Source organism: Strongylocentrotus purpuratus, unplaced genomic scaffold (genome assembly GCF_000002235.5).
Source record: "Strongylocentrotus purpuratus isolate Spur 01 unplaced genomic scaffold, Spur_5.0 spur5_scaffold_13, whole genome shotgun sequence".
Classification (NCBI taxonomy): Eukaryota; Metazoa; Echinodermata; class Echinoidea; order Camarodonta; family Strongylocentrotidae; genus Strongylocentrotus; species Strongylocentrotus purpuratus.
The window spans coordinates 14500542-14523216 of NW_022145598.1; the positions used below are offsets into that span (position 1 = coordinate 14500542).

At 39.6% G+C, this 22675-nt stretch overlaps 1 protein-coding gene across 2 annotated transcripts; it reads right to left on the reverse strand.

Moving 5' to 3' along the window:
• Nucleotides 1–9800: 9800 nt before the first annotated feature.
• Nucleotides 9801–18388, reverse strand: LOC105446465 (C-factor-like). 2 transcript variants are annotated; one of them, XM_030982977.1, is made up of 6 exons: nt 18102–18388; nt 16207–16370; nt 15486–15537; nt 14224–14411; nt 11510–11659; nt 9801–10798 (listed from the first exon to the last, which is right to left on the reverse strand). In XM_030982977.1, the coding sequence occupies exons 2-6, from the start codon at nt 16330–16332 to the stop codon at nt 10568–10570; spliced, it is 747 nt and encodes a 248-aa protein (XP_030838837.1). In that variant the 5' UTR covers nt 16333–16370; nt 18102–18388; the 3' UTR covers nt 9801–10567. The 2 variants fall into 2 exon arrangements, with proteins under 2 accessions (XP_030838837.1, XP_030838838.1); XM_030982978.1 differs by lacking the exon at nt 18102–18388 and having other exon boundaries at nt 16207–16404.
• Between the last annotated feature and the right edge of the window lie 4287 nt (nt 18389–22675).

Sequence of the window (22675 nt, forward strand, 5' to 3'; positions counted from 1 at the left end):
ACATTCACAGGAATTGGTCAGAGGGCACTGTGATGACATGACCTGTGTAATGACTTAGGTGGAGTAGTGTGGAGGTGGTGGGGATACGGGGGTCGTTGTGTATACGGCGAGGTTAGGGAAGGCAACTGAGGGGGCCCGACAGGGTAGGGGGGGGGGGGGATTAAGGGGACTATAATTGTGAATGTAAGTGTTGCAGGTTCGTATTGTATTGATTTTGTAGAAGCATATACAAAGTATATGAAGACAAGATAGACGGTGTACCTCATTGGCCAGGACCCAACGGCGTACTAAACTACGCTTATTCATGTACTACTTTTTACAAAATTATTGAGATTTTAGAAGAATTTTCATGCAAAGTAACTTTTACCCTCTTATTTCCCCTGTCATTTTCTTCCTGCTTGTATTATTTTGTTTACTGTGCCGGCCATAAGATTACATTTAGAATATGCCATTGCTCAGATATGTACATGGGTGAGAATAAGATTTGGTACAATGATGTTGATTATACTGTAAAATGGGCAAAATATGACAAGGATTTGAAAATTAAATGTGCCTTAGAAAATTAAAATTATGGCGATTTTAATAGGCGTGTATTTAAATTTAAAAAAATTGAAGAATGGACCCAATATCTTATTTCAAAGATTTCATGACATAATATCCGTCATTGTCAACCTGTGCCCTCCGACCTTCGACCTCCGACCTCCGACACGTGTGCGATTCAAATATCGGGTTACTAGGATACGCGTATTCGTGAGAGCATTGACCTTTGTCGGTGTCGGAATATTCATCCGGAATGCCTTCAAATGTGTCGAAAGTTGCATGTTTAACCCTCCCTGCTTTTCGATCTCCGCATGCGCCATGATCTGATGCCCCAGCCACAGGGCCCCGGTGTCCTTCCGCTGTCGTCTGGTAACCGACGTATTGGCATCCGTCTTGCGCTATGGATTGCAAATTCGTTTCTTGGTAGTCGCTCGCTCCCCTCGAATCATTGATAACGTACGTTGAATATTGATGGACTGCTGATTCGCAGCGGTTGAGAGATCGAGGTACTGCCGTTGATGGCGGTCTTACCTCAAACCATGACAAAATAGAAACCGTGGTGGCGCCCAAAACGATGATGAACAACGTAACAATAACTGGAAGTGCAAGATAGATGGCAAGATGACCTAAAAGATATCAACGAAGAAAAGTTTATAAGACTCAACACTCAAAGCCCCACTGTACTACTTATAGCGACTTGCGCCCTCTATATAGATAACAATGCCTTATTGGTGCATATGTTGGTCCCCCATGATCCCCTTTTTCTCATGTTAATTGGGAGCTGATTTTAATGAGATAACCACCTGTCACTGAGCTTGTAGGGAGGTCTAATCCCCCTGGCCAAACTAATACAGACTGGTTTCAAACAATTATTTTGGAAGGTTCATACATGCTACACAAATTAATCTTTCTGAAACTTAAATGTTGTAAGTAATTTGTTTTTACATACCTGTACCAGGGATTTCCTTGAAAGGCACAACTGGAATGAAAAGACACAAATAACAGGTATTTCAGTCAGTGCTAATCTCTATTGTGCCAGCCACAAATCTCCTGTGTGCCAAGTTAATTTTAGGGTTGGTTCAAGTGCGTGTTATTTAAATCTTTACAAAAAACAAATCGCTAAATTACTCGAGGAAATCCAATCTGACTGTTGTATACAAAGACGCGTAATCCAAAGCCGATAATCTGATGCACGCGATGGTACTTTCAATAGCGCTGCAAAAGCACTCAGCACGGTGCAATGGGCATGAACAATGACTGTTATTACATATGCTTGCTAGCGTGCACAAAGCAGAGTAGCCATGGCTCGCTAGCATGCATGAACGTAGCAATCAATCGATAGCGCGCTCGCGTGCACAGAGCACTATAACAATAGCGCGCTAGCAGTCTCATGGCAGGATATGAGTTAAAGGCCCGTTCAGATAATTATGACGCGGAAAAAAACATACATATTTTTGTTATGAAGATGTAAAGTGTAATAAGATTCACATTTCTCAGTGCAAATAGCTTAGTGCATCCCCGCAAGTCGTTTGTTCCTAGCAGGTGTTATTCATTACACAATCAATAATTACCAAAACCGTGGCCTTTTATTTATTGCGGCGGTTTACCGCACTATAACTGAACAAGCTGTGGTGATTTATATTGAACATGGGCAACCTTGCCAAGTAATATACTATGATAATGAAAAAACATTACGAATTTTTAAAAATCGTATCACTACCACATAAATTTGATATACCGCGTACATCGCGAAATTTAAGAAAATCATGAAAATCTTACCGTGCGTATACACTTGAATAAATCCTATTCCGCCGCATGTCTTGAGCCCCATGCTGGTTTGGACACCACTGCATAGTACTCCACATTTATTGTCACATTCTGTGTCATTCGTGTTGCAGGTAAACCTCCCGCAATAACATGTATCTCCGTGGGACAGTGCTGCGAATTGATAGCTGTCGTTTCTGCAGCCACCGACACAGTCGTCAATATCCATAACGGTTGAGCGAGTCACACTCTGAAAGCACGTGCGGTTATAACAACCGAGGTACATCATATCTGGAGAAGAAAATGTTGCGAATGGTGCGCTGCTTACTTTTTTTCTTTTTAAATAAAAAATCTGAAATCAAGCTACGATGATTTAGGAGCTGTCTTGTCAATAATTATAGGTTAATTCTGATTAGAATGTCAATGTAAACGGACGTAATTAACTTACGTTTCACATTCAGTTTCTTTTTTGGTGTGTTGTTTTACGGCGGTATGAACACGATGAATGCATTCTTTAAAATAATTGCGGACATCAAGATTGATTAATTTCTACGAAACTGATAAAGAATACCTTTCATAAAATTCAAATGTTCTTCGTCGCTTTACCCTTCTCCCTCCCTTGTTCTTACATTTGTCCTATCGTTTTGTCATTAGCCCTCTGTAGCCCATTTTACTAGTAAATTAGATAAGCAAATACCACCCACACAAAATAAAATTGACAACATGTCGTCTAACTGTCTTCTCACACTATTATAAGTGAGAGAGAGACGGGATGAGGGAGAATATTAAGAGATAGGTTTAGAGAGAGAGAGAGTGATTGAGAGAGGGGGAGGGGGTGGGGAAAATATAGAGATAAAGAGAAAGAGAGAGAGAGAGAGAGAGAGAGCAAGAGAGAGAGAAATAGAGGGATATATATGGTCTGCTATTTTGTTTTAGCGCATGAAGATTTAAAAAAAGTTAAGAGAAGGATCATTGATTTAAAAAACTAACTTTATTGCCATTATTGCAAAGGAGAAACTTTGATTGGGCAAGGTAAACACAATTCAATGTTTGGAAACATTCGAAGTAATGATTTTAACAATTACAAGACGCTTAAATACAGCCCCGGCATAGCACCTGAAAAGCTCTCCGATCGCTGCTGAGATGTGTGACGTCACATGTTGATCATGATGTGCACAAGCAGACGATGTCCCATGACATCTCACACATTTTTAGTGCCTGTTTTGTCAACTTCTCTTCATTTATTTTTTCTCACTTCACGTCAGGCTAAATGTCCAATTTGATGCCCAACTCTTAACCCCGTGCATGGTTTTTTGATGAAAAATGCAGCGAGTAAAAATAAAGGAATCCGTCGCTTTTAAACAAAATAAGACGCCATTGTATTTTCAGCTGCATATACACCCCGGTTTTTCAGCATTTCAAGAGGGAAAAAATGCCGTCCCTGTTATCATTCCGAGGTTTTTTAAATTTGGAAGTGTGGTTTCTTTGATTGTAAATACACAGGCTAGGGGTTAATGAGCAAACACAATAATTAAGTCATCAGAATCGATTTCATATCCTTTTGTGAATGGTGTAATACTCCATCACACTGAACTCATTATAATTGAGAAATTAATAGCATTGCAATTATGTTCATTCTTTTAATATGGGATTTCGCCTGCTTCGGCAGGATTGGTCCATAATGATGTGACGTCATTAAAACATGATTATTTTTCTAGTGAATTTCTCGCATATCCCAGATTGTATGGAGGTGGTTTCATTTGTGTTTGTATATATCACCCGATATGTAGTTGACCTAAAACTTGTACCCTCGCCATCTGCTAGCTTACCAGTTTCTACTGATACGTTATTTGTCATATTTGTGATTTTCTTTGAACAGGCACTTTAAAACGAAAAACATACCCATAATCTTGAGCACTTCTTGCACAATGCTTACAATTCAGTATCGTGTAGGTTATACCTAAACATAATATTTGAATTCATTCGTGTGTATGTTTTTGCACATTAAAAATAAGGTTCTTTATATCTACGTTTGTACTATTGTACCCTTTTCTAAATGTCATTATTCATATATAGTTAAATTGATAACTAACATAAGTACACATTCATATTAAAGAGGGAAAAAAAATCATCATACTTTAAGTCTAATAACATAGACTATTATCCATCAGGCATTACCGAGTATATCAACTAAAATGCAAATGAAATATTTGAGGTATTGGAACTTGTTATCGTCATAAATATTATCACTACAGCTATAATTGATATTACCATTATGATTATTATGTTATTATTATTTTTATCATTATTATCATCAACATTATCATAACCAATATTATTGTAATTATATTTATCATCATTATTATTACTGTTATCAAATACTACTACTACTACTACTACTACTACTACTACTACTACTACTCATTATTGTTATCATTATTATTATCATTATAGTTTTAGTATAAGTCTTATCATTTTTATACTATTATCATTGTTATCATTATTATTGTTAATATTAGTAGTAGTAGTATCAGTGGTAGCAGTAGTAGTAGTAGTAGTAGTAGTAGTAGTAGTAGAAGTAGTAGTAGCATCAATCATTACTTTCAAGCTAAAGACCAGCTTTGGAAATGCCCCCTCTCAAAAAAAAATGGAAGCTCTTAATACCAATCATTGGAAAGAATATGTTTTTACTAATACGTGATGATACACATTTTGCCGGGAAACCGCCTACTAATCGATATATTTTGTAAATTATTACATCTATCCGGACTGGATTTATATATGGGGTAGTCCCATATACATCTTTCTGTGTACAGGGCTTGTATCTTTTACCAAGATTGTGCCAAATTTCATTTTGATGATTCCAGAACCTTGCAGTACACAGGCGCGGATCCAGGATTTCTTAAGGGAGGGGGCCCAACTTTTTTTTTTTTTTGCTCCCGAAAATTTGAAAATCGCGCCGGCCGAAAAGTCGCTCAGGGGGGGAAGGGGGGGGGGGGGTACAGAGCACAATTTTTTTTTTTTTTTTTTTTTTTTTTTTTTTGCTCCCGAAAATTTGAAAAACGCGCCGGCCAAAAAAAATTCGCTCAGTAAGGGGGGGGGGGGGGGGGGGGGGGGGGGGGGTAGTGAGTAGTGAGCAATTTTTTTTTTTGTGATCCTCAAAAAAAAATTCAATTTGCCCCCTCTCAAAAAAAAATGGAAGCTCTTAATACCAATCATTGGAAAGAATATGTTTTTACTAATACGTGATGATACACATTTTGCCGGGAAACCGCCTACTAATCGATATATTTTGTAAATTATTACATCTATCCGGACTGGATTTATATATGGGGTAGTCCCATATACATCTTTCTGTGTACAGGGCTTGTATCTTTTACCAAGATTGTGCCAAATTTAATTTTGATGATTCCAGAACCTTGCAGTACACAGGCGCGGATCCAGGATTTCTTAAGGGAGGGGGCCCAACTTTTTTTTTTTTTTTGCTCCCGAAAATTTGAAAATCGCGCCGGCCGAAAAGTCGCTCAGGGGGGGAGGGGGGGGGGGGGGGGTGGTACAGAGCACATTTTTTTTTTTTTTTTTTTTGCTCCCGAAAATTTGAAAAACGCGCCGGCCAAAAAATTTTCGCTCAGTAAGGGGGGGGGGGGGGGGTAGTGAGTAGTGAGCAATTTTTTTTTTTTTGTGATCCTCAAAAAAAATTCAATTTGCCCCCTCTCAAAAAAAAATGGAAGCTCTTAATACCAATCATTGGAAAGAATATGTTTTTACTAATACGTGATGATACACATTTTGCCGGGAAACCGCCTACTAATCGATATATTTTGTAAATTATTACATCTATCCGGACTGGATTTATATATGGGGTAGTCCCATATACATCTTTCTGTGTACAGGGCTTGTATCTTTTACCAAGATTGTGCCAAATTTCATTTTGATGATTCCAGAACCTTGCAGTACACAGGCGCGGATCCAGGATTTCTTAAGGGAGGGGGCCCAACTTTTTTTTTTTTTTTTTGCTCCCGAAAATTTGAAAATTGCGCCGGCCGAAAAGTCGCTCAGGGGGGGAGGGGGGGGGGGGTGGTACAGAGCACAATTTTTTTTTTTTTTTTTTTTTTTTTTTTTTTTTTTTGCTCCCGAAAATTTGAAAAACGCGCCGGCCAAAAAATTCGCTCAGTAAGGGGGGGAGGGGGGGGGGGGGGGGGGGGGGGTAGTGAGTAGTGAGCAATTTTTTTTTTTTTGATCCTCAAAAAAAAAATCAATTTGCACCCCCCCCCCCCCCCCCCCCCCCACCCCCCCCCCCCCCCCCCCCCCTGGATCCGCCACTGGCAATACACACCAATCTTTATATGCTGGATGATCAACCTTTTCTGATCGATTCCACAAAGTTTCTTTCAAAATGCAATCGCATGACCAGAACTGGTCTTTACCTTTAACGTTCCTCGTTAGTGGCAAAAATCTTCATTGAAATAAGTATTTCCTATAAACACAATCTACACTCGATTATCCCATTGCTTACATTCTGACGTTCTTGTCGTACTTTCATCATCACAGAGCGGCTCCTTAGCTATTCCCGAAGCCGAAGCCAGGGCAACCTGAGGCAGTACCAAACATGCCAAGAGGAATCTCTTGATGCACCTGTTATCCATCGTCAAAGGCATTGTGTTGATGCTTCTTGCACGTCGCTTAATGTTTGCATAAAGTTGGAAAAAGAGATGTCTACACAGTCATGTTCTCGTCCGTGAAAATTGCATGTAGATGGCTGCTAATCAGAGTTTGAGATGAGACATTTTATCATCTCACCCCCTTCCTCAAATGTGATGATATTCAAACAACTTCGTGGCAAATCCAAGTGACACGATGTTAATCTCGAATAGATTACTAATTCTTCAGCTGAGGAAGTAATATGTAGAATAAATTAAAATCACTAACTATAGAAATAGATGTTATTACCCAAAATGTAATGCTGCGAAGTCGGATCCAGATGTTTCTGAAGTGAGGGATAGGGGGGGGGGGGGTTAAGAGCTTGAAAACAGTTTCAAAGCCACAACCATTCACGGTCTTTTGAATCGTGCCATAATCATTTCATTTCGGTTTCACTCCTAAAAGGTGGGGGAGGTGAAGTTTCTTTCTTCGTTATTCATGTTGTGGTGAGACCAACAAAAGGGCTTGAACTGCAAGACAATAAGTTATTTTATGATAAAGAATATGAAACTAGAATCTCAATATGCTATGATCTCTGCTAAAGAGTCAAGTCATCACCAGGGGGTGTTTCACAAAACTTGTCATCAGTGACAAATGACAGTTGTTGTTATAAGCTACTGAACTCCTTGCTTCTGATTGGTTATCAGCAGATTTGTCACTGATATTTGTCATTTGTCATTGAAAAAAAGCTTTGTGAAACGGGTTCCAAGCTATGAGCTCTTTCTTCTACACGGGCTAGCAACTCGTGACTAGAAGCTGTATTTCTTTAGGATGGGCCTATAAATATGTGTAGAACAACGCAGTATAAAATATCCTATATTCAATCCAAGTAACTGTCAAAAATCTTCAACGTTTCGAATCTTAAACCGATCCTGCAATCACATTTATTCAACTTAATGTAAATTTAACACAATCGTAAAGACTTCCTGAAAGGCAATTAGTAAAAGTTTTGCCCAATTTTCCTTGAAACGTGTGGAAATTACAGTGACATAAAATGTAATCCGAACATGATTTCTATCGGATGTACAGCCAGGCGCTAAAAAAGGTCATTTCTCGAAAATCTTTGCAATCGTGATCGAGTAATGTAAGGGGAATGCTTAAACGTTAAAGGGCAGTTTCTATCAGATATAATTATGCTACCTTGTTTCTGTTTTGTTTTGACAAATATAACTTTGTGTTTAATGAAATATATACAGTGTGTGTATATATATAGAGAGAGAAAGAGAGAGAGAGAGAGAGGGAGAGAGACACACACACACACACTCACACGCACACACACGCACACACACACTTACACAGCAGAGGGGGGGGGGGGGGGCTAGAGTGGCGGAAAACTCTTCAATTCGTAACCCATGATGATCTTTCCATTTCGAGGTCCAATGATAATTTGCTATATAGCAAATTATCATTGGACCTCGAAATGGAAAGATCATCATGGGTTACGAATTGAAGAGTTTTCCGCCACTCTAGCCCCCCCCCCCCCCCCCCCCTCTGCTGTATTATTTTGAGTATATAGTAGTGCCCCAAGGGGGGGGGGTTGAGATCCGGCCACTCAGATAGAATAGGCCTTTATGAAGGCACCTGGAATGATGTATGATTCTTTAGTGTTTCGTCTCTTCTCACAGACTATTTGCATTACTTTTGTTAAAGGAAACCTAACCCCCCAAAAGAAGTGTAGGTATTCTAAAATGAGATGTATTCCTGCCCTTTGATGTATGATATTCCTTGCATAAATTTACAAGAGATATATAAATGAAGATATTCCTGGCATGATGTGATGCCTTCATAGCATGACATCGGCGCAGCCATTTTCTTAAAAATGTGACGTACCAGTTGAAGTTGTACATGTATCATGCACTAAGCTTTAGTCGGAAATAATTTGTTAATCAATAACGAAACCTTTACTTTTTAATGAGGTAAATTTAAACTGAGAAGATAGAAATTGTATTTGGTGAAAAATAAATAACAGGGAAACAATTGTAAGTAAATTTATTTATAAATAATACACTATAGCAGTTGACAAATCTTTTTCATTTATGAGAAACCTTTACCCTAGAAGAGCACCAACTTATTTATGTAATTTGCGTTCTGGCAATTGTAGTACAAAGAATAATAGCAGGTGAATGAAATGCTTCATCACCACACACGTCTGGGAAGGAAGCATCCATGAATTTGAATACATTAACATGCTAAACGACTTCGCATAGTACGTCACGTAATCAATAAAATGGCGATGCCCATGTCGTGCTGAGAAAATTTACATTATTCTTGCTTTATACCTCTCTCTCATACAATTTGGTGGGGAATCTTATAGATAAATGGGCAATCATATAATAAATATCTCAGAATGAGTAAAGTTATTTCTTGGGTTCGGTTTCCTTTAACAACTGCGTCAAATGCCATTTCTGTTCATACTTTATAAAGCTATTTCAACGAAATATGTGGTCAGGTAATTTAACATTTCGTAGATCATAAAGGTGTGTTCTTCGAAAGTACTTATATCATAATAACCCGAGTGATCGTCACAAACCTAGTCCAGAATCTGCCCGGTCCTTTATAATTTCCTACACACTTGATGCAAGCCGTCGAAGATGGCGTTATCAACAAACTCATAATTATGCTCACCAGCCCAGCCTAATTTAATGATAACGCCATCATCGGCTGGTAGCAAAAGCGTTACGTTGGTTTTGTGGAGAACAAAATTAAATAGGCCAGATTCTGGACTATCACAAACCGGGCAAGGTATCAACAGTCAAACAGTGGAACAAAAAAAAGTATTTCAAACAAAAACTTCTAAGGTAGGGTAATGCTTTATACTTCTGGTTAACCAATGTATTTTCAACATATTTACAGTGAAATGAAATAAAGGCTAATGACGGTGTGGGGGGGGGGGGGGGGGGGGTAACAAACTAAACAAAAACAAAACGGCAGCGACTACTTTCGAAAATCAAGTCCAAGCAATATCAAATGTCTTGTGCGTCAACTAATTCAATGTTTGAACATGACTTCTATGGTACAGAAATACAATAGGGTATTGAAATTGATGTTAAGGTGATTTTTTATATTGTGTTTTATTAATTTTTTAGCAATGCGATATGTGTATAAGTGTTATGGCGGCATTTTAATCACATGATTGACTTTGGGGACAATATCACTTTCATATGGAGTGTCGAATGGGGCAGCTCCAATCGATGACGCAGTATCGCGTCAGATGTGTCAGGTAAATGACGCCCCATGTACCACTGACCTAAAACCTCGTTCAGCTTTGAAGCAGTCAACTGTTTTTATGACGTAACGTGTAATAGTATGCTTCCTATTTCTGTATGTTACAACACAAACAATGACAGAGCTCAGTTGAAACTTGAAGGATCTTTGTTGTGCGCAGTTGACATTCATGTGCACGTACTATAACATGCGGCGGTTTTTGTTGCGGTGGGTTAACGCGCCATTTCTGAACGAGCCGTACTTGTGTTCATTCCTCACGAGTTTAGTGTCTTATATCAGATAACACCCCTTTGCCTAAAAATAAATGAAAACAAAATAACAGATACTGTTGGAATGTTCAAAATTTACACTTTTGCAATGGAATTCTGTGTGCCAGGAAACTCCCTGTGTATTCCTCGGAAAGAAGAGAAAATATCTTCAGCATGACGGTTACGGATTCCTGAGGAGTGATCTTGGCGCCGGGGCCTCCCCCGTCAGTCTTAACGTACCCAGGGTTCTGGCTTACGACTAGGATCTTATCTCCTTCCAGTAGTAGACTAAGGCTTTTGGTGAACATGTTAAGGGCAGCCTGTGATGTGGATGTAGAAGAGGGAGAGAGCGAGGGGTAGGCGTGAGAGAAAGAGAAAAGAGAGAGAGAGAGAGAGTTTTAGTGTCAGTTTCATAATCATAATAACGTTTCTATCGTGTCTTATTGCACATTTTTTTGGAACAAAAAACAATTGAACAAACAAAAATTACATTGTCAGATATTAGAACATAATGCATGTACCTCATAACAATTCGTTTGCATGCAGTATCTATTGAGAAGACTTGATTAAAAGCCTCGAAGACAGTAAACAGACAACTCTCTCCTTATATCAAATGGATGGTTGGTCCAAAGGTTTGGAGCAGCACAACTGAAAGCGTTATCTCCAAGTGTAACTTTTGATTTATGTATCGGTGGAAGATAGGTTTAGAAGCACACTGCCCTGTTACTCCGTAAGCTATGTGAACGCGATTTATACGGATATAATTTATAATATAGGCCTACTTCAGACAACCAATTTTGGGCTTGACAAATAAAAGCTTTGTTAACTAAAACATTGACTTCTCAATATAAGAGTGTAAGAAATTTTAGGACATAACCTTTAGAGGAAATAATACCAACATTTAAATCAGACACCGGTTTTGTTTTAAAACGGGTATAATATCCAAAGAAGCTTCAGTTTCCTGTATGAAAGGTGATCTTACACTTAAAGGTCGGGTTCAAAGGAGAAAGTAAGACCGAGTAGATGTTTACCTTACTCTCTCTATGTCCAGCATGTCCTTCTGTAGTGTTTTCAGATATGCTAGACAAACCTGATGTCATATTGATTACTGCACCTCTTTCTACACTGAAGCTATCCACTGGGCTACTCAGCGCTCCCTGACGTAACAAAGGGAGGAAGGCCTAATTGGAAGGAAAAAAAGAGCAGGATCACATAGGTTTCCAGAAAACCACTCAAATGCAGTTTCAATAGCCAATAAAGTATCGATGTGCTAACGTCATATTCGCTCGTCGTCCAGGTTACCAATTCTAAACAACAGAGCCTCCCTCCCTCAATTTGTTTGGGGGGGGGGGGTCGTCCCCCCTGAAAATTTGAAAAAATGCACACACAAATGTACAGCAAGAATCTTCTCGCTCGGGAGCTATGTTCGCCTCCCATAATATCTTTTAAAATGTACAAGTAAAAAAGGAAAAAAGTGAAGTGTGAAAAAAGTATATTGCTTGTTTCCATACTATAGTTTTCCTAAAGAATGTAATTTTGTAATACAACCGAAACTTCAAAAACCTATGAGGGGGTATTCACTTCCGTCACCTTCACCCCTCTCGTTCACTATGCTCCCTCGCCCTTGCGTACTGATAGCGGGCTTGGGGGCAACCCCAGCCCCAAAATATTGCATGATGTCATGATTTTCCCTGAACTTCCGGGGGCTCTGCCCCTGGACCCCACCAAGGCCCTAAGACAGACCCCTGGTTGATCATCTGACCGTTATTAAATGCCTAAAACCTCTGACCTTCCGGGGGCTCCGCCCCTGGATGCTCATCTTATCGTTATTAAATGCCTAAACCCACTGAGCTTCCAGGGGCTCTGCCCCCTGGACCCAATTAAGTGCCCTAAGGCCTGGATTCTCATTTGATAGTAATTTAATGCCTAAAACTTCTGAGTTTCTGGGGGCTCCGCACCCTGGACCCCACTCCAAATAGTGACCTGCATGCCAGTGTCTCAAATAAGGTATAAGAATGTACTCATCTGACCGTAATTAAATGCCTAAATCCTTGAGCTTCCGGGGGCTCCGCCATTGGATGCTCATCTGACCTTAATTAAATGCCTAAAACCCCTGAGCTTCATGGGTCTTACCCCTTGACCCGCGCCGAAGCTTTGGCCCTGGACCCTACTTCAATTTACGCTCCACTTGTTCGCCCGTTTTGCTCTACCTGATCGTAAATACTTTAGCCCCCCCCCCCCCACACTTTGAAAAACGTTCCGCGGGGCCTGCATGTAACATGTAAAAGTGGTGGTGATGCAGATTTTTTTTCTACCCCCCCCCTCCCCCAAACGTTTTTGCTAATTGCACCACTGCTCCCTCGTCTCTCGCATCTCGCCCCCCCCCCCCCCCGTTATAAAAAGAAATCGCCGCCCCTGACCTTTATGATCACATCCAGCGACGGATTCGCAGGATAATCTAAACAACTTAACTATTCGTACTGTAAGAGTTGAAAACAGTTTATATACAGAGTATAGAAAGGAAATAGTGCCCCCCACCGTCGTATCCATGCTAGCAGTGTATAATAATATTGAAACAATTGCAAAACTCGAACATGTTTGATATGGTATATGCACTATGGTAACGACATTGTATTTCTCGGGATTCTTTGTCTTAGTCTTATCTCATTGTCCATAGGCCTATTCCGAGGGAAATTAAAAGGCAGATTTGACAAGATGTACTTATTCAGTAGGCAGTCTCTCAATTTCAGGTGTCTGCAAGTTTATGCTTGATTTCGACAAATGATAAAAACATGTTCTGTAACAGCTAGTGTTTGATTTAACAGAGAAAGAGAGAGAAAGATAGTGAAGGACAGAGCGAAAAAAAATCCTGGATCTGCAATAGTTGTTCCTGCGTAAGTTGCAGCTTGTTGTTCATCAGTTCAATAGTAGGGACTTTTAGATTTGCATGGACTGCTACGTGTAACGTCCTTTTAAGGCACTGGCAGTGCTTTAAAAGGATGTCACAGGTAGAAGTCCACGTTGTTGTCGTGCAAATCTAACAGTCCCTATAGTGCTAAAGGGGATAACCTACATAAGTATTTACACTTTCTGTTTTGTTATCCCTCCCTATCATTTTACTGTACGTTTATCATTTTTTTACAATTTTACTTTTGTGGAAATAAATTATTTCATTATTATTATTATTATCATTTTTGTTATTATTATCAAGAGTTTTCTGCTGACCGTTTCGGAGCTTCCTAAGGGCACGAATGATGAGTGGTAGTATGGTTAACTCGTGACCAGGGAGTTCCTAGCCTTTAAACAAGGCAACATGTCTGATAGACGCCGAGCGACTAAAAAGAGACTAATCGCGAAACCGAGTGAACGCCAGAGCGAGTACCGCAGCCGCCACTCGATCGCGCGTTCACCCCGGGTCTCAATGTTCATCTCAGCCGCTGATTGCGGTGGAAAATAGCCAGAGTCACGAGGCCTTGTCAAAAGGTTAGGGAGTTCCAGGTTCGAAACCAGGTCGATGCTCTAGTGTACTGTGGTAAGGCACTTATCCTTGTTTAACACTCGGCCTTACAACAAAAGATGTTGTATTGCCCTTTGCGACCGACCCAAACATTTTGAAATCTATGGTCGGCTTTGTAAAAAGTTATTTTCTTACCGTTTTTTTCTTCAAAACTGAGAAATATCAGCCCAAAGAGGGAGTAAACAAAAATAATTCTAGATCAGCTATAATAAAAACAAATGATTTTACCTGCGTCAATCGCAATGGACTAATGAAGTTGGAGTCCATGAGCTTGAAGAGTACCTCTCTGCTGACCGTTTCGTAGCTTTCATTGAAGACGATTCCAGCGTTGTTTATAAGGACGTTGAGACCCATAGCGCCTACCAGGTTTGACACGGTTTCAACCGCAGGCCCGTAAGTAGATTCATCTTGCACATCTAGAAGTACATTGTTTCCCATGAATATCAGTTTTTGTTTCTTGCTTCAAATGATTGTGAAAATACGCCTTATTATTGATTATAACAATTATATTTTTCTCCAAACTGTATTGAGCAATAAAGATTGACCAGTAAATGTGTATTATAAAGTTCAAGAGTATACCATATAGTCACGATCATCTTAGGAAAATATGTACACTATTTTTTGTATTCCAACTTTATGAGCAACAGTAATACTACTGCTACTACAACTACCACCACTATCACCACCAATACCAATACTACTAGTAGTAGTAATAATTTAGACATATTTTTATGAGATTGACAAGTTTACCTCCTTCCAGCAATCAGACGATCATTCAATAAATCAATGCTTTAATTAAAACCAATTTTAAAGGCGTCAAGACCTCTGCAAATAAACTACTTCAATTTGATAGAGAGATATACAGATAGAATTTAGAAATAGAAAGAGAAAGAAAGTGGAAGACAGAGACAGAGAGAGGCAAAAAGAGAAAAGAAATATATATATATATATATATAAATATCGAGAGAGAGAGAGAGAGAGAGAGAGAGAGAGTGTGTGAAATACATCATTAAAAACAACAGGTGTGCACTATTTTCTCGCGTAGGACTGCTTTAGAAACATGCGTCATGTCACAGCGATGTACAAATGTGTAAAAAAAAACTAACAATGCAAAGATTACGTTGAGTTATTAGCGCATGGATTTCCTTTGTTAGAATAATTTGCAGATTAATCACACATTCTTGGTCTATCGTGACAAGCTGGAACAAGATTTATACCTAGACGTATTTCTGTTGTGCAGGATGCGTTATTTCGATTCCATTAATACCTGCGCCAATCAAGCATTTGAAAGAAAAACAACACCCACGTCAGTAATTCAGCGCAATGTTTTAACTGTTGCCTTTACCGTCATGATTTATACTATAGCATTCTCACATGCGTGGCGCTATAACATTCACTGGTCAGTCGTTGACCCAAGCTTACGTCAGTCAACCGACTCTTAGTTAATAGCGAATGGTATAACGATATAAACAATCTGCAAGCGGGCTTACCTATCTCCAAGATCTTGACATTTCTGTGGGCAGCTGCAATAGCTTGGAGTTCCTGTAGGTTCAAAGGGAATGGTATTACTTTAATTGCTAATTCCTATTTAATTCAAAGCATTTGTTTGATTTCATCTTAATTACTGTGAAAAAGTTTATGATTGAAAACGTAAATGGCAGCATCATTATAAATAATACATTTACACACGAGTCATTAGGGCTAGCGTTTAAAACACAAATGGCACCCCAACAACAACAAAAAAAAAAAGGGGGGGGGGGGGGGGGGGTAATACATCAGTTGAGCTCTGCATGTTTGAACCCTTTTAGCAGTGATCCAAATTTTGTTTAGCCAGTAAAACCTTACCCGCACCAATGCTGTTGTTCTCGAGGGCACTGAAATTATTTTCATGATTATTACCGCAGCAATTACAAGCTACCTGGAAGGAGATAAGAGGGGCAAATATAAATAATAGGGACTTTTAGATTTGCACAACGACAACGTGGATCGCCACGATCGACGTCCTTTTAATGCACTGCCTTGAATGGACGTCACACGTACGTATCAGTCCACGCAAATCTAAAAGTCCCTCATTTCTTGACAGTTGACGTTGCTACAAGGCTAGGATGTTGACCCTTAACCATACGATTAAGAATCAGATGAATAAACCGTACTACACCACATCACCTTCTGTTGTTTTATGTTTGTTATTTCGTTTTCATTTGTGCAAACCTTAGCATGATGCGGTGCCCTGCAGGAAGCGAAGATGAACTCTGGGCCTGGTTGAAGGAGAGCTAACTGACGTACAAACTCCAGCCCGATGCCGCGGCTGGTCCCAGTGATCAACACAGTCCGCATTCTATTTGGCGAGTCAAGAAGTTTAGCGTGAAACGGATCTAATAATACAAACAATGAATATGTGAACAATATTATTGAAAACAGTAGACTAATCAAGGATAAGGAGCTGTTTGAAGAGGACCCACATTATGGGATAAACTACACACACGTCGTCTTCTAGGACAAAGCAGGTACGTGATAGAGAAGGACTAGAATCAAACCGCTCTCCTTTGACCCCATGCTCCAAGCCGTCGGAAATTTATGAGCTACTCTGTAACTGTTGACCAGGTGGTGATATAAAAAAAAAACGCATGAAATTTCAGGATTTAGAATTCCTACATCAGAAATGGTATCACAGCAACTGTGCGCTGTCCCTTTCAATGATTTCTCATCAATGGTTAAATGTGTAATGAGTAGAACAAGCGAACATAAACTTGTGTAATTTCATTCTTTTTTCAACTGCAAAAAATACAGAAAACACGCATTAGCCAACTTATAGTTATCGAACATTGTATACCATGGATTAAATAACGGTGCATTAAAACACGCACAAATTAGCACATTGTCCTAAAATATTGACTTTTTGTCAGGGTGTAATTTTTCTTTTACCAACTCTGGCACACAAATTATAAGAAAGGCGGAGTACTAAATTGGAAAAATTGTTTGATGTTACACTTGTATATTGGAACACATTGTTGAATTTTTTTTTTTGTTAACAAGCAAATATGATATTGGCCATTTGCAAGCTAGGCTTCACATTCCATCAAGTGGAAGCTATGCCGATGGTTAACGCCCATCAGAAGAAGAAAATAACCAGAAGAGCGGTTCGCGACAGGGGCGGGGGGGGGGGGTAGGGGCGGTGAGCACTTAATTTGTTTGTTTCATTTAAAAAAGTGCCAACCAATATTTCGGGGGGGGGGGGGGGTAGAAGCACCCAAAACAAACGTTTTCCTTGGGGAGGGGGCAGCCCAAAGGGGGATTTAACCCCCTACTCCCCCCCCCCCCCCCCCCTTAGACCCGCCCCGGACGCGAACGGCTCTTCGGGGTTTTTTTCTTCCGATTATTGTTTTTTTGTGAACTATAACAACATGAATATGGATATAACATGAATTGTTTTAAAACTTGATGATAAATTGTTGAAATTTGATAAAAAGCCTTTTTGTGGCTTGGTCGAGACAAGTTGTTCTAGGCGTGTAGTCTTGTCTGTACTGTATTATGTGACAGGGAATAGGCCATTTGCGTAATGTAATCAAATGTAAAACATAAGTCTTTGTGAAATTATTTCATCCACCTGTCTATAGTATTCGCAATAGTCACAATGCAAAGAGCATGTATTAAGTGTGGCAACAAGTAATGTATGCAGATTGGATTTTGTCTATTTAAATACTATTATTCGTATCAGGTGAATGAAAGAGTTTGTAACAAGGCACTTGATTCACTTCGGGCGTCATTGAGAACGCCTGTAGATTTGGCTAAAACCCGTTCTGGATTTCAGTACCTCGGCGGTCACCCCGCTGTTACTATAGTAGCTGCTCGATTTTACACACGAACCGCAGATTCTCCGTCCGCGATGAGTTTGCGAAAACTCCCTTATTGTGATGTACGTTATTGGCATCTTTCCTGAAGTCCTCTTTCAATCTTTTAATGCGAGTTTACTGTCATTGACATATACACAGTATGTGTTTTAGTATTACAAGTTCAATGTTGCATCCACTTATTGTTATTATCACTCAATAGCTGTTGTTATGAACATATTCAAATACATTAGTAAATAAATAAGTTCAGCCTACCTTTAGATGAAGTAGCGAGAGGTGAATGCCATCCACAAGGTCAGTCAGTCAATCTACTGCTGGGTTTAAGAGCTGCCGAGACTTCATCAACGATGTAGTGACTTGACCTTTGAAGAACTTACATTTCTAAACTGATGTCCAGAATTCTTTTGTTTTGTTGATGGTCCTTATCATACCTGATACCGATAACGGGGTATTACATAATAAATCTCATTTGTTAGCTTAACGCTTCCACCATTTTGGGCAAATGGTCCTGATATTTGGTTTGCACGGGTTTAGGCTCAGTTTCAAAGAAGAGGCGTCTCTGTAGAGTCAACAAAGTTCGTTTATGTTGTCGCCTGGGATCTGGGGAGTGTTTCACAAAGATCCTAAGTCGAACTTAACTCTAAATTAGACTTAAAAATTATGGAGAGCCATTTGTTGCCTTAGAATTAAATATATTCAAAAGAGAAAATTCAAATATTATAGACTTTCATAAAAAATTCCACATCAAGAACATGAAATCTCCTTGATGATAGAAAATATGAACGATTTGAATCAACACTGTGTGCCTTTTAAAACAATTTTTACAAAATGTTTTTAATGATGCTAACGGCTTCCCATGAATTTTAAGTCCAACTTAGAGATAAGTTCAACTTAGGATCTTTGTGAAACACCCCCTACCCCCCCCCCCCCCACTTTTTAAACATCTGGTGAAGCGCCATATAAGAAATAGTTATTATTATTATTATTATTATTATTATTATTATTATTATGTACTTAACCTCCCGTGTTTCAACAGTATTACCAGTTTTTCGTATTTTCAAGTCAACACATGTTGGCCTATATTTCCTCATCGATTTGTTGCTACTTTCCATTCAACAGAAAATCTAGAGGGGAGCTACTGTACTTGACCTTAGAAGAGCTTTACATTTCTAAATCTTGTCTTTATTGTGTGGCTTGAAGTCTGACGTTTTATTAATTGTCACCCACTTCTTTAGTGACACCTGTAAGATTGTTAGAGTGCCACACATACTTTCTCTGGCAAGCACATTCTAAACCTTATTGTATTTGGATGTGCAGTTATTCTGGCAAGCACATTCCACACATACATAGTAACAAAAAAAAGGAGTAAACATGGTTTGCATTTTTAATCCAAAAGAACGTAACAATAATAAAAACCTGAATTAAATCACATATACAATTTCATTCAAAGAAAAAGGAAAGTTCACAGGAATTAAATTTCATAAACATTGCGCATGCCACCTATACGGTCTTTATCAATGGAGGTCTCTATAAAAGCGATACGCGCATATCGTGGACATATTGTGCGAGAATGGGAAAGCGTGTCCGTTTTGTTGTTATAGGGGTGAGAAGACATGAGCCCCTGAACGCTGGCGTACTGATGGGGGAGGGGGTGATGTATTTCTTATTCGAAACAAGTGATTTACAAATGTTGATGTTGTGACATAATTTTCCGGCATTTTTTCTCCATTTTTTTGTAAGTCATACCTTTTGATGCGTTTGTTGAAAAATAAGAAATTCCCAAATTACAGTCTGGCGAAATACGCTTATTTAGAAGCCTTTATGTCATGGTCTGCAAAGTGGCTAGGCTCGAGCCCCCCCCCCCCCCCCCTCTTTTTGAAAAAGTATGTTAAAGAGAAAAAGAAAGAAAGACGGAGAATAAAATAAGTGACCTGCCAATGTCACAAATAAGGTATAAAAAAATGTTCATCTGACGGCAATTAAATGCTTAAAACCCCAGAGCTTAAGGGGGCTCCGCCCCCGGACCCCACCAAGGAACTTAAGGCGGGCCCCTGGATGCTCATATGACCGTAATTAAATATCTAAAACCCCCGAGCTTCCAGGGGCTCTGCCCCCTGGACCGCAACAAGGGCTATAAGGCGGGCCCCTTGATGTTCATCTGACCGTAATTAAATACCTAAAACCCCTAAGCTTCCGGGGGCTCTGCCCCGTGGACCCCACCAAGGGCCCTAAGGCGGGCCCTGGATGCCCATCTGACCGTAATTAAATACCTAAAACCACTGAGCTTCCGGAAGCTCTGCCCCCTGAAATCCCACCAAGGGCCCTAAGTGGGCCCCTGGATGCTCATCTGACCGTTATTAAATACCTCAAACCACTGAGCTTCCGGGGCTTTGCCCCCTGGACCCCACCAAGGGCCCTAAGACGGCCCCTTGATGCTCATCTGACCGTAGTTAAATATTAAAACCTCTGAGCTTCTGGAGGCTCCCCCTCCCCTTGGAACACGTCAATTGCCTTACAGAGGGCCCCTGGATGCTCATCTAACCGTAATTAAATACCTTTTTTTCTCATTACGTCACAACCCCTGGAATGTGAGCCCCCTGGAATTTTTGCCCACCCCCCCCCCCCCATCCCTGATTCCACACCCATTGAGTTTCTTCTCCCTTACTTCAGCCGCAAAGAAACGACAGTAGGGAATTTATCGTTTTCTAGGAAACAAAACACAGGACAAATGCTATTTTGGATATAAACTAATTTATTCTAAAGCATCTCCTCTACTTAAGCAATTACACTGGTTAACCGTAAATAACAGAATCATATACAAAGTTTCCCTAATTGTCTACCAATGTTTGAATAATTGTGCACCAATGTATCTGTCTGTGCTTCTACATACTCCTCCTAGACTTCAATACAACCTCCGCTCTTCTAACGACCCCACGCTCCTCCAATTACCACGTATCAATTCAAGATCGGGGGAGTGTAGTTTCTTTTATTATGGCCCCAAAATTTGGAATACCCTCCCTTTCGACCTCCGTACCTCTCCCTCAGTTGAAATTTTCAAGAAAAAAACTAAAAACGTACCTCTTCAATAAGTAAATTGTAATTCTAATATTTTTGTTTGTTATTATAATTACTCTTTTATACATGTATTATCTTGTGTTTACTATGTCATTATTTCTGTAAAGCGCTTCGAGCAATTCGTTGGATGTTGCGCTATATAAAAGACAATTGTATGTATGTATGTATGTAATACATTTTAGTTTTATGTTTATATAAATAAATGCATAAAAAATAAACAAAAAACTATCGAAAGAGAGGAAGGGATGTAGCATCCTCAGTAGGACGCTTTAGCAACGCGACGGAAGGCAAAGCGGCCGGGAAAATTCACTCAACCGAGATCAAATAATGTATGCAGTTCAGATCCTGTCTATTGAAATACTATTTTTCTTATCAGGTGAATAAAATAATTTGTATTGATGCACTTCACAAAGACTTATGCGTTAAATTTGGTTACATTATGAAAATGTTCTATTGTACGGCGATACAACTCTTCCGTCGAGTTTAGGGAACGAACGCTATTAGGGACTTTTAGATTGAGTGGACGAGAACACGACGAACGCCGACTGATCATGCGTGTCAACGTGTCATGCGTGTCAACTGCCCATGTTGACTACGATTAGAAATCTTTTAGATTGCACTTGACGATATACATGCATGCAGGAAGTAACACTATGAACATCACGGACAAAGAAAGAGGACAAAATATACAATTCCTCATTCTACCCTCAACAAAAGAACATCCCTTCACTGCTATTATGTAAAAATGTGCAGAACAGGTGAATATGCATGTGACACCCGTTCTACACATTTTAACATAATAGCAGGGAAGGGATGTTACTTTGTCTACCGGAGGAACTGTATATTTTATGCGCACGCGGCATACTAGTACCTTGAGCATGTAAAGGTGCTATATAAATATCAATATGTATGTTTGTATGAACTAGATTTAGGAAAATCAAGGTTGACGCATTCTCGATCGTCGACTGAGACGACGTAACGCATGCGCAGTGCCTTAAAATGACATCACACGTTGCAGTCAAAGCTGTCAAATCTAAAAGTCCCTATTATGGCTGAGAACGGCCGTGAAAATCAACAAGATGGAGAAAATTCTGGTTCGCACATGCGCAAATTGATTATTTTACTCGGTTACCCTCGTCTTTGCCTACCGTCGTGTTTGCAGAAGCGCTCTACATACAGTTTACACATAAAGACGGGAGCGTAGTACAGGGCAATCTCGGCTGAGTGATTTCTCTCGTCGTCTTTGCTTCATTCGCATTGCTAAAGCACCGTACTGTCACTCTGACATCCAACGCAATGATATGGAAGCGTCGTTGTACAGTGCGTCCCAGAAAAAAAAAACCGTGATCGATGTGTTATCATATCTTACTCACGATTATAATTAATAAATGACACATATTTGTAAAGCTTAGATCTTCTTCTTTTATTTGATGGAACTTATATGATACATAATCCACGCATGAGTGATTAAAATTAATTTGAAGAGAGGGGATAAACATCACATTTCTAGAAAGTTCAGTTTCTGCCCTGTCATATGAAACCTCAATCAGGAAAAATGAGCAAGGAATAACCAAGTTCTGTCTGTTTAAAATGATGTTTGCATTTCCATAATTTGATTTTAAAAGTGCGTTTTACTGGCTGCCTGCCGTAGCAACAAGCATAATTGACAAAATACTTAATTCCGTTTCGTTGACAATCAGCCATGCATGAAGTATTTTCGTCTATGGCTGATCGTCAACGAAACGGATTTAAAG

Excerpts from the sequence above, each read along its gene's own strand:
- LOC105446465 (XM_030982977.1), bottom strand. The coding sequence starts at position 16,332 with ATGCGGACTGTGTTGATCACTGGGACCAGCCGCGGCATCGGGCTGGAG. Across the intron at positions 15,538-16,206 it reads GGGCACCGCATCATGCTAAG|GAACTCCAAGCTATTGCAGC; the intron begins GTTTGCACAAAT and ends TTGAACCTACAG. Across the intron at positions 10,799-11,509 it reads CTGGACATAGAGAGAGTAAG|GCTGCCCTTAACATGTTCAC; the intron begins GTAAACATCTAC and ends TCCACATCACAG.